The following is a 12,657-nucleotide window of genomic DNA, read 5'->3' as shown; positions in this document are numbered from 1 at the left end:
GCACAGACCATTTCCCTTGCTCGTTTGTCTCTGTCCACTTTCTTCCTCCTTCCTTCTCTCCCCTCATATTTGTGCCCTCGTTGTGGACTCGGCTCAACTTTGATCCGTTCTCCGTCTCGGTTTTTCCATTCTTTCCTCGTGCAGTTTTAACATTTTAGTAGAACGATGGGCAATTTCTACTCATTCACTTCTGTTGGCTCTCACGATACAATGTGCTTGCTAACGGTCATTTGCAGCTTGAGGTAGGCTACCAAAATATTAGAGAGCTTGATAATAATAATAATAATAACTTTACAGTAGCTCACTAGTTTACTTCACGGAAGTGTGTGCTACCAGAAGACATTAACTCTTTGACTGCCAGACGTTTTCAGAAAAGGGATGCCGTGGGTGCCAGCCGATTTAAGCATTTTGACTGATCTTTTGACTGATCTTTCAAGGTCCACAGAAAATTATGTGTTTGGACTATGTAAACACACATACTACCAAATGAAAGATCGGACTCTCATCTTTCATCAGAAAAAAAATGTTTGTTTCTACCTTATTCCGTTTTTGAGTAATCAACAATAGAAAATGGTTAGTTTCACCTTTGTTTTGAAACAAACGTTTTTTAACGTCTTTGGCACTCCTCTGTAGGATTTTACTAAACGTTATTTAACGTTTTTGGCAGTCAAAGAGTTAAAATGCAACATCCGAAGAAGGTAAGATATCGAGGATCATGTCTCTGGGAAAAAAAAATACTGTAAATTAAAAAAATAAATAAAAAATACATCACAGCGTCATAGCTTCAGAGCAAGAGAGCATATCGGTGGGTCAAATTCGTTGTGAATTATACGTTTCCTTTCATCGCTCTTTCATGTGAGACGCTGCTGCTTAATCTGCCTGGCCTCCGTTATTATTTGTCAAGATCCGCATAATTTGTAACTTGCGCGATATAAACCAGACCTTATAAAGTCACTAGGAGCAGGCAGATGTTTACTGTTGGAGGTAGAATTTGTTGACGCCGACTTGTCTCCCCATCACGCTGCTTGGATTGGAATTAGCAAAGTAAATATATATGCAGACATCTGGACGGTATGATTTTGGAAACCGAAGCAGCAAATGTGGTCTGGTCACTAGAGATGGGACGTTTGACACTGAGACTCCGGAGCATGTGTCAGCCGAGTGAGACAGACTGCTCGAAACAATGTATCAAAAGCCCCCCGATCAAACCTCCGTGATCACACGCTGATGACGTACGCGGCTTTATGCGCGCTAATGAGATGCCGGAAATGACGTAACTGATTCAAATCTTTTGGCGCGGTGCCAGCTGTCAAAAGGAGACACCAAACGAACACAACAGAGCAAATATTGCCTCATGTAGACATTTTGCTTCACTTTATGTTCACCTGGAAAAGTTAGTTATTCGGTAAGTTTCCAACAAAAGTACTCCCACAATGATGCATTTAAAGTTTCCAATTATGCATTATTTTTAAATCGTGTGTAGAAGATACAGGCTTGACCCAAGTATTTTCCACCGAGTTGCTATAAGCGCTTCTCCAAGACCCTCAGTCACATCTCCCAAAGACTGATGTTGAAATACTTGTCATCTGGCTTCACGGCGCACTTGTGTCATATCCAAATTATGTTTATAAAAATCGAACTGTACTGCTACAGTGTCAAAATATTGCAACACTTCCATGTGTACCTGATGATCATTAGACAGACACAAATGTAAGACTGAATGTACTGGCGTTATGTTGGAATAGAAATCAATCAGGCGAATCACTTTGTAGATTATAGCTGCTATGACTCCAGCTGACCACCAGATGTCACCGGTACGATCTATCTTATGGGGCTTTGAAACTTCGACTCTTTTTTCCAAATCAATCAGCCGAAAGCCTCAAAAGCTTCACAAGGCTTCATTGTCCCATCTCTACTGGTCACTGGTCATGCATTTGAAGAATCTGTTGCTTCGTACTTGCCCTTTTGATTGTCGTTTTCCAACGTTTATATTTGGTTTTATGTTTGGAATTCGGAGTGTACCAACATGTCAGGGATGTGATTTTTCCGTTAATTCGCGGAATTCTGCTTTTTTTTATCTCCCCCCACCCCCCCCCAAAAAAAAATCCGTTTTTTTTTTTTTTTTTTGTATTTCATTGTGTATGCACATGACTCCGACAGACAACATCTTCTGCTATAACAAAGACATTTGTGGTATGCTCTAATATGAGTTACTTTTCATTTGGTCATGATACAATTATTTGTTCATGAAATTTGAACTCTTCAACATTATTTATGTGTTAACTTAGTAATCACATTAAGTTAGATATGATGATATTCTCAGTGATAGTTTTTAAAAGCAAAGGCAGTCCAATGTTTTTGAATGTGACTGATTTTGAGTTGACTAAAACTGCCATTTTATATGGGATAGTTCAATATACATTGAAAATTGATGCTGTTGTTTTGTCTATTTCTTTGTCATGTGAGTGCATTGAAAGTACTTAAAAACACGGAAAACCCATGAGCTCCGGGGGGCTTCGCCACCCTGGACCTAGCTGGGTGCCAGCGGCCCCCAGACCCCCGGCTAAATTTTCAGATAATTTCACTTTGGTCAAATCACATCCCTGTACATGTGCTGTGAGGGCAACCGTCGTCTACAGTGACCTCGCAAGCCACCACTCGCCACCAGTCCCGCTTGGTCCTCTGCCACTGAGCACTCACCGATGATTTATGACCACTCCTGAAACCAGTCCAGGCGGTGGGTCTCTGTGTGAGGAATGTAGGTGAACAAATAATAATATAAATATACAACAGAAACAGTAATTAACTGTGTGTATCTGCGCAAACTAGTTGCAGCTACGACAAAAGACCTCTATAATGTCATTTGATGTCTTTTTTTGTGCGTGTATGGAGTTAGAGACGGTTTAGTTTCTAAACTGATGAATGATTAAACATTGTGCCGATTGACTTAATGATTAGCACAAAGACTGGTGCATAGTGTGAATGCATTTGTGGAGCAAAAGTGTTCTTTTAGCGTTGAGGCGCAGACACACCATTACGGCTCACCTGCCCTTTGTCTCGGTCTATCACTATCTCCTTGTCATGCTTCGGTGAACCTTGACTTCTCCAGCCCCCCTGAAATGCAATCTCCCGCAAAAAGCCATCAAATAAAAATTCATATTGATACTCCGGCTGGGCTTTTCTCCACCTTTTCCCTTCTCTCACAATCAGCGGTCCACGATGATAAATGACCAACTGTCAGATATTAAAGTCTGGAACACAGAACAACACGTTCCCTCTTTCTTTCCGCACGGCGTCACCCCCCGCGGTTCGAGCCCATTCTCGGATTTTACAGACTTATGTGGCCGCTGCTTTGCCATTAGAAACACTCTGCAGACTTCTTTGTATGGCGCAAAACGGCAAATAAACTAGTCCTCAAGTTCAAATTCGGCGTTTCACGAAGCTGTGCATGTTGTAGCCGCGAATCTGCACTGACCCTGAAATTCAATTCCAGCCTACCTAAATTTGAATCAATGTATGATTTTGAGGTCTAATACAAACTTTTTAAATATGATTTACACAGGGATGTGATTTTTCCGCTAATTCGCGGAATTCCGCTTTTTTTATCCCCCCCCCCCAAAAAAAAAGTCCGATTTCTTTTTATTATTTTTTTTTTTATAGTAGTTCATTGTGTATGCACATGACTCCGACAGATAACATCTTCTGCTATAACAAAGACATTTGTGGTATGCTCTAATATGAGTTACTTTTCATTTGGTCATGATACAATTATTTGTTCATGAAATTTGAACCCCTCAACATTATTTATGTGTTAACTTAGTAATCACATTAGTTAGATATGATGATATTCTCATTGATAGTTTTTAAAAGCAAAGGCAGTCCAATGTTTTTGAATGTGACTGATTTTGAGTTGACTAAAACTGCCATTTTTTATGGGATAGTTCAATATACATTGAAAATTTATGCTGTTGTTTTGTCTATTTCTTTGTCATGTGAGTGCATTGAAAGTACTTAAAAACACGGAAAACCCATGAGCTCCGGGGGGCTTCGCCCCCCTTGTCCCCCCACCAGGGCACTGCCCTGGACCTAGCTGACCCCCGGCTAAATTTTCAGATAATTTCACTTTGGTCAAATCACATCCCTGTTTTACAATTTTAAATGTCCACATTGATTAACCACTTCTATTGGTTGTTTTCAAAACCACTGAAATGTTGGACAAAGTTGCAAAATGCATCTTCTCCAGTATAAACCACATGAGAAGAAAGTGGAAACCTGTTATCTGAGAAATGAGTATTTTGCAGTCAGACTGCTGAAAGACTATCATCATTTCTTGTGCGCAATTAGAAGTCATCATCCCATCAGCGGCTAGTTCGCCATCCATAAAAATGACTGTTGCCATTTTTGGTGATTATAGCTCTATAGTGACCCATAATTGGGCAAAGCATGGTTTTGTAATGCACTTAAAAAAAATGTTTTTTAATTATATGGAATAATCGTTAGAATAATTGATTCTAAAAATATTCCATAGTGACAGCCCTAGATGGATCTATCATGTTTACATTTGGCTTTTGTGTGATTTTGGTAAAGAGCTCCTCTCCTAATATCTATTTTTTCCTACTTTGTATGTTTTTTTTTCACAAGGCGTAGATTGACTTTGACAGCAGTTGCGATTCTCCATCTGCGGCAACCATTGGCAGTTATTTTGAGCCGGATTGAACCTTGCGAGACGCCAAGGGCAGACCTTTTCATCGTCTTGTGTTTTTCCAGAGATAATGATATTCTTTTGCTCGGAATAGGATTTTCACTCTTTCTCATTTTCTATCCTTTGTTCACCTTCACCTCTCCGTCCCGCTCGGCGCCTCCCCCGCCGGTCGGCCTGGGCCGGCGTTGGCGCCATGGTGGCGCGGTTCCACGAGGATGAGAGGCAAATCAAAAACCCTTGCATTTCCCCACAGTCCCTCTGACTGTGCCAGATTAAATTAGAGCTTTTTCATCTTCTTTCTCATCTTCCTCTTTTTCCCGGCCTCCTGTGACTCAACTCAGAATTACCTGGAAGCAAGCCGTCGAGCAAGCTGATGACGCGGTATCACCGGTTCATTTGGAAGGGAGCGCTCAGCATGGATTCTCTTGCTTTGCTTTAAATCTTCTTGCTTATGAAAGGATAACAACAATTGAAAACCTTTCTCATGTCCGCCACCTTGAGCTCTTATTTTTCAATCCTACAAATGTCTTCGGTTTTGGTGAGGCCTCATACCTTTGTGTCGTGGAAAAAGAAACCTTGAGATATAACTCTTTGATTGCCAAAAACGTTAAATAACGTTTAGTAAAATCCTATGGAGGAGTGCCAAAGACGTTAAAAGACGTTTGTTTCAAAACTGAGGTGAAACTAACCATTTTCTATTGTTGATTACTTAATAACGGAATAAGGTAGAAACAAACTTTTTTTTTCTGATGAAAGATGAGAGTCCAATCTTTCATTCGGTAGTATGTGTGTTTCCATAATCCAAACACATAATTTTCTGTGGACCTTGAAAGATCAGCCATTTTCTGAAAACGTCTGGCAGTCAAAGAGATAATTGACCTTCAGATGTTAGCTGTTGTTTGTTTTGTTTTGGGGTTTTTTGCTGGGGTTGTGGGTTCGATCCCATGCTATTGTGACCATGTCGGAAGTATCCTTGAGCAAGATCCTGAACCCCCAGTTGTTCCTTAATCTGCATCATCAGTAGGTGGGTCAACTCTAGTTTTAAAACCCGCGTCACCACATCGTGTAACTCCCGTTCTGAATCTTTTTGTGAGCACCCCCCCCAATGATTCTCCACATTTCCAATGCGGCGGTCTCGTCTGAAAATCAAACCTGACGGGCACATTTGCATTGCAGCGTGTGGACGAGCATGCAAACCAAAGAGGAATCCCAAGCGCAACTCAGACTTCAGCCGAAATAGCCCATTTGACCACATTTGCGGGCTATATGTTCCAGAACCACTCGCTATATGTGAAACAAGTGACGATCGCGTGCATATTATGTATCAAAAATACTGTACGTATTCTAGTGTGTGTGTGTGTTGTTTCCGTATACGTTGAACTTACTTCCACCAATGTTTATGTTCGTCAAGTACATTTTTCACCGAGTCGTCTCACCCGGCTTGTCTGTGAAATTCAATTTTGGAAACCACTGTAATGACTAACACATACCTGTAGATGGCAGTGTTGCACAGAAACAGTTTTTCGTCGTTTGTGAATAGAAAAAGGCAGACATTTGTATTATTTATTATTTTCTAGTGGGAGAATTATTTTTTTTCTCTTTGTGTTAGGTTGAATGCTTTTATTGAATGGATACAAAATTGTATACGCAAGTACAGACGCTCCCCAACTTAACGAGTTACGTTCCGAGCGATCGTTCGTAAGGTGAATTTGTTCGTAAGTTGCTTCAGTGCCATATTTTGTATTTTAATTTATGTTTAAAGAGAATACGTACAGTACTGTACTACGTATGTTAGAGAGAGAGAGCGAGAGACACACACAGTATGTACATGTACGTAATAAGATAAATAAAATGAAGTTTAACTTACTTTTGGAAGATGTACTCGATGCTTAAGGAGAGGAGGAGAAGGAAGAGGAGGATTTTATATCATGAGAGGTTCTTCGTCGTCGCTGGAATGGGCTTCAAAAGTTACTTCCTCCTCCGTAACTTCAATGTAGGAAGAAGTTGAGGGTCGCGGAGAAGAAGATGAGGGTTGATGAGTATCTTCCTTGGAGGATTTACTAGAAACTGGCCGAAAGAAGCGATCTAACGACGATTGCACAGTTTTCTTCTTTTTTCATCATAAATGATGCGGTAGCACCGTATGGCATCATTCGATTGATTTGCAACCTTTGTGCAACGTTCAATATTTGGGTCTTGCTGCTGGAAGAGTGCGATGGTTTTATCTATGAGCGACAGGCGTTTCTTCTTCTTCCTCCTCCTCGACACGTTGCTGAGCCTCCAATGCTGGGTGAGCTCTCACAGCGCCAAGCGTCGGTATTAGCGGCGGAAAGAAGCACTACAGTACTCGGAAAAAGGTGCGCGATAAAAAATCTAACTTACAGCATCTCTTTCCGAACATTTTTGACATTTTGACATGTTCGTATGTACCGTTGTTCGTAACTCGAATGTTCGTAAGTAGGGGAGCGTCTGTATATGAAGTGAAGCGCAGTGAATACTTTTCAAGTCAAGTTTCTGACTTTTCCAGGTCACTTCCATGTCAAAACAACAGATTGCCCGTACTATGCATGGCCGTGCTAACGAGCGAGTGTGCTACGTGTCTTGAGTGTCGCCGGGGGACGTTCACAGGACGCCTGAAATGAATCTTACGTTACACTCGGCTGGACCTTCTCCCTCCCGTCCGTCCCCCTCACCCCACCTTTTCATTTTCAATTAGGCCTCGGAATATGAATCTTTAATAGGGTGATAATTGTGCTAGCATATTTACTGTCACCCACCATTAGGCCAGATTAATTAGCCCATTTAGTTTAGCTTAGGCAAGTGTCTGACTGAGGAATGGAGGCAGTGATGGAAGGCGAGGAGAAGCGAGCGCCAGTGGAATCTGCTGGGTATCATAATGCCATCTTTCTCGCTCTTTTGTGCCATTCGCCGCCTTCTCTGTCTTTTCATTTTTCTGCCGCCTTAACGTTCCGTTAGTCTGCTCCATCAATCCGCACTCAGCACTTTTTTTTTTTTTTTTTTTGGTCGTGACCTTTGAAGTTGTTCAGATGGAAGTCGAAAGCATTCTCATACGGCGTCTTCAAAGTTTCTGTAATTCGTAGCGCATGCGATGTCGTCAGATGACTTTGACATGCTGATGGATTCGGCTCAGAGCAAAGCATCAAAGTCTGCTTTCTGCGCTATTTCAGTCTCGTGCTTTGGCTTTGTGGGGTTTCTATGGACTTTTGGGCTATGGCTTGACTTTTGTGGCTCCTGTTGGTTGACTGCCTGTTTTCCAATAAATGTCAATATCAAATTGTTGCTGTTGGATGGAAGCCTCGGCCCAAATTTGGTGAATGAATCATATTTTTTTTGCCTAAATCATCTCCTCATGATGCAAATTGTTTAATTTTTTGTGTTTCATGAAATAGCTGAAAAAATGACTTAAGCAGTTATTTGAACTCATTTGCTCCCAAAGACATATTTATACGTTTTATGTTTTTTTTTTATGCTAGTGCATACAGAAGACTTTGATGCAGCCTCTCAACTGCAGAGAACACTTAAAGCAATGGTAGTTATTACAAAAAACGACCAGCAGATGGCAGCAGAGTATAAGAGATCAACCAGGGCTGTTCCGTTTTTGAGTAATCAACAATAGAAAATGGTTAGTTTCACCTCTGTTTTGAAACAAATGTCTTTTAACGTCTTTGGCACTCCTCCATAGGATTTTACTAAACGTTTTTGGCAGTCAAAGAGTTAAAAAAAAAATCACAAATCAATATTATTTGTTCATCCCACTCCAGTTGGTCTGATATTTTTTGCAAATGATCATCAAATCTAGAGTGTTGAAAATAGCTGGACTTGACGACTTGAACTGTCTGAAAAGTCTTGTAAACTTCGCCTCTTCCTCACTCTGAGTAATGAGTAAGAAATTCAGTTTACAAGTGGCAATATTTAGGTCAGATGCATTTATTGTTTTGTTAAAAATCGATAGCTGTAGTACAAAAAAAACGAAGATAGTTTGTGTATGAATTAGCAATAGGCATGATTATATGGAGGTGTTGTGCTGATGTTGCTGCATAGTGTTTTGTGTTCAGTTTTTTTTTTTTTTCTGGAAAGTGGTGGTTTTGGAGATGAGAGGAATCTGACAGACAAAATAACATTTATTGTGCCATTAACATAGAAAAGTAACCTTTTTGTCATTTTCAGTGAACACAAAAGCAATTTCCAGAATTTTGATGATTGGCTTCATTCTCAGCAATTTCATTTCCTCCCCTATAATTTTTGTTTGTGAGGAAAAACTCTTTTTATGTTCACTTTTTGTCAAATCTCATTTCATTAGTCTGATGGTACAACCGTCTTTTTTTACGTTTTCAGAAAACGAAGGGTAAAAAAACCCAACAAAGTGAACATACAAGAGGGTCTAGTTGCCTTGATTTAACCTTTGTGGATTACTTTGACTTGGATGGCTGAGAATCCACACAGACATAAAGAAGAAGCAAAAGTTTTGAACAAGTTCATTGACATTGTGACAATAAATGAAAAAGGACCTGGACAATTATGTCATTAGGATAACAATTATCAATCGATGGGCCATATGTGCGAGAGTATTTTGTAATCTTGTTTGTCATTGAATATATTGTTTATGAAATCAACTCAAGGTTTTAGATAAATTGTTTGAAAAGTACAATTCCTGTAGAGAAAATGTTTTTTTCATTTCTGGCTTGCTTGAAAACTATTGTTCATGGACACGAATTCCACCTGAACTAACCTTTTTCATTGTTATGAACTGTAACAACATCCCGGCGATTCGATGTACGTCCTCCAGGCGTGTGAAACGATGTCTCGTGAACGTGTCAAAGCCAGTGTTCTCCGTCCTCTTTGACTGCGCGTATATTATTTCGGCGAGGCCTGGCGTCGTCGCGCCGCAAATCAACACGGCTGCAGCTACTCAATGCAAATGACTACTTTTGAATCCGTGCAAGTGCGTGCGCAGCACTCAAGCCGTCCTCTTGTCCCGTCCTCTGATTCGCAGGTGCTGTGGCGCTAAGGCTGCTCTCAGGTCAGGACAAACCCGTCGCCATGGATATGGATGAGGAGGAGAATATGAGTGAGTCGGCCGAGCTTTTGTGTCATTTGACTCTTCCCCTTCGGTTTTTTTTTTTTCTTACCTAACGATATATTTGCTTGCATTTGTCCTCCATGGTTTGTCCTCATGTTCTTCCGATGTGTAATCAGTACAAACTAAAGTAGTACACGTTTCTACTGCTTAGTGATAATCTAACAAAAGAAGATAGTTATACACATTCTGAAAAGTCTGCTAATTGCTTCATATGATTGCCGCCGAAACTTTCTTAGCATCGTTTGTCCTGACATAAACCGAGAGATATTCCTGACAACATAAAAGGGAAAAGTTAATCAGTACATCTGAGAGGCTTCAGGATGTATCACAGATTTCAACTTCTTAAAATTTCCTCCTCAGAAAATCTTCTTTTCCGGAGCTTATTGAACTTTAATTAGACATTTGGGCCCAAATTCATAGTCGGGGTCTCTGAGAAAGCCCCAGAAAGGAATTTGTGATCAAATGTGTTTGCCCCGTTATGTCTTCATGAAGAATCAGTCATGTAATCATGTCACACATTTGGAGCATTGCAAATAAGGCCCAACTCGACGTCTGTGTTATCGCTGAGGGTTGTTTCAGCTATCCAGGAAATGTGATCACTTGAAAATCCATGCAAATGCAAATATCTGAATTGTGCACTTAGACCTGTCGTGTAAATCCATTCTAAAATCGAGTCAGTGCTTTATTGATGATGTCATTGAAAACTGGTGATTGACAGTGAATCGCTTAATCGCAGTGGTAAAGTCAAACTGACGCACAAATTATGATCCGTCCGTCGACAATCGCAATTTTCAAATGTTTGTAGTAGTACCCAGATTGGCCTGCGAGGGGCAGTATGGTGCCACAAACGAATGCAAAGAAGAAACAGGGATGTGATTTTTCCGCTAATTCGCGGAATTCCGCTTTTTTTTAATCCCCCCCCCCCCCCCAAAAAAAAAAAAATCGATTTTTTTTTTTTTTTTTTTTTTTTTTTTGTAGTTCATTGTGTATGCACATGACTCCGACAGATAACATCTTCTGCTATAACAAACACATTTGTGGTATGCTCTAATATGAGTTACTTTTCATTTGGTCATGATATAATTATTTGGTCATGCTTCCCCGCCCCCCCCCCCCCCGGCTAAATTTTCCGATAATTTCACTTTGGTCAAATCACATCCCTAAAGAAAGGGGGAACAGAAATCAAAGAAGCGAGGCTAACTGTTAGCTTATCATTTTGTTTCACATTGCAGTAAGTCGGGCTTGCTTGAACGCCACAAGCCTAATTGATTTGCAGTCATAAATATTGAACAGGTTTAACGTTTACAATCGGCAGTCTTGCCCAATTTTGTGAGCGGGTCATAGAGGTAAAATCACTCTTAACACACCCCACACCACAGTACAATCGCTCGGGGTAATCGATCAGAGACACCGAGAATCGGGCCTTTTACCAACTTTAAGCGGGAGAATGAGGCCCGTATGCGTTGTACTGCACATTTGATGCCACAATGACAGATAGTGACTGCTGATTACACAAACGCTGGCATGAATGTTTTGAAGTGCACGTTTCTGCCATAATTGAGTGCATGCGATCATGGTTGATGCTCTCCCAACTTTTATCTTTTGCTGTCCCCTCACGCTTTTAGCCCAACTGAAAGCTGTTAATACATTTTGAGTGTGTAGAGAAGGTTTTACATGCTTTGTGTGAAACCATTTTTTTTCTATTTGCATGCAAGTTATTCATTATTATTGATTGCAAGTAATCAGATATATCTGTTGTAGTATTGATCACTGGATAAATCTGTGTTACACGCCGAATTCAATTTTCGGTTCAGTCGTATGTTTTGTGTGTTAATTTTTTTTTTTTCGACATGCCACCTGTTATTGCTAATTTCTTTTTTTAATTAATCAAGCTTAGAAATATTTGCGCGATTAGGGTTTAAAGTTTAGTTTTTGGGTTTTGTCCTTTTGTAACATTTCTCCTTCTCTTCCTTTATGTCCATTTTAACTGCAAAACGAATGCAACCATGAGGGAATGCATGACGTGTGCCGCGCCGATGCATGTTTTCAGAGCTCAGAAACTGATGAATGTGCAGTTTGAATGACGACTGATGTTTTGGAGTACCTTTTTGTTTGGCTTGTCTCAAGACATGGCCGTGATTTTTTTTTTTTTTTGGATTCAGATGGTAACGGCATGTCAATGCAACACAACACTGATGAGCTTCACGGGGGGGGGCGGGATTTTCGGTCACACGAATGGCCCCCTAATTTGAACCGCTCTTTCCTCTTTATGGACTACGACATGTCATTATTGTCAAATTTTCCCGCAAAGGGGGGGCGGGGTTGATGTCACATTTTGAACTGGCACTCTTGTCACCAGCCGAGCTTTTTAGGATCCAGCGGTAGGCAGAGTCTTCTCATTCTGCCTCTTTTTGATGTGTTCTCCCGTTTTGCCTGGTCCTCAGCTCCTCCTCCCCCTTGCACTCCCCCCCTGCACTCCCTCAACCCAACCTACAGTCCCACTCATGCACACTGCGGCCTCTCTTTCTCCTGAGTACCGCAAGGAGTAACCTATCAAGCCTTTGCTGAAGGATGTTATAAATGAAAATTTTTGCCAATATTCCATCCACTTTGCTTACTGGGCTCAGTGATATGTGTTCCCCAGCATATCTAAGAACATTAGCGTCAACTTGTTGCTTTATCGATGTCCTTGAGGGTCTCGAAAAGTCCCTTCAAAATAAAATGTAGTGTCATTATTAAAATCATCTCTTAAATACTTGCTGGTTGGTAACAAAGAGATTGCATAAATGAAAACTGTGTGTGTAGATATATTTGTGTGTTGAATACTCATAAATACATTGACAGCAGGACTTGA

The 12,657-nt window shown here is 40.6% G+C and overlaps 1 protein-coding gene across 4 annotated transcripts in view; it reads left to right on the top strand.

Moving 5' to 3' along the window:
- The window catches only part of adarb1b (adenosine deaminase RNA specific B1b), a 101,750-nt gene that overhangs the window by 74,592 nt on the left and 14,501 nt on the right, over positions 1-12,657 (top strand). For all 4 annotated transcript variants that reach the window (XM_077579478.1, XM_077579477.1, XM_077579476.1 and 1 more), the window contains one exon: positions 9,717-9,791. In XM_077579478.1, coding sequence (XP_077435604.1) covers positions 9,764-9,791 — 28 coding nt within the window. In that variant the 5' untranslated portion in view covers positions 9,717-9,763. The remainder of the gene's footprint in view (positions 1-9,716; positions 9,792-12,657) is intronic.

Source organism: Vanacampus margaritifer, chromosome 11 (assembly GCF_051991255.1).
Source record: "Vanacampus margaritifer isolate UIUO_Vmar chromosome 11, RoL_Vmar_1.0, whole genome shotgun sequence".
In the NCBI taxonomy this organism is placed as follows: Eukaryota; Metazoa; Chordata; class Actinopteri; order Syngnathiformes; family Syngnathidae; genus Vanacampus; species Vanacampus margaritifer.
Note: the sequence above shows the minus strand (reverse complement) of the source record. Positions and strands in the feature narration are given on the sequence as shown.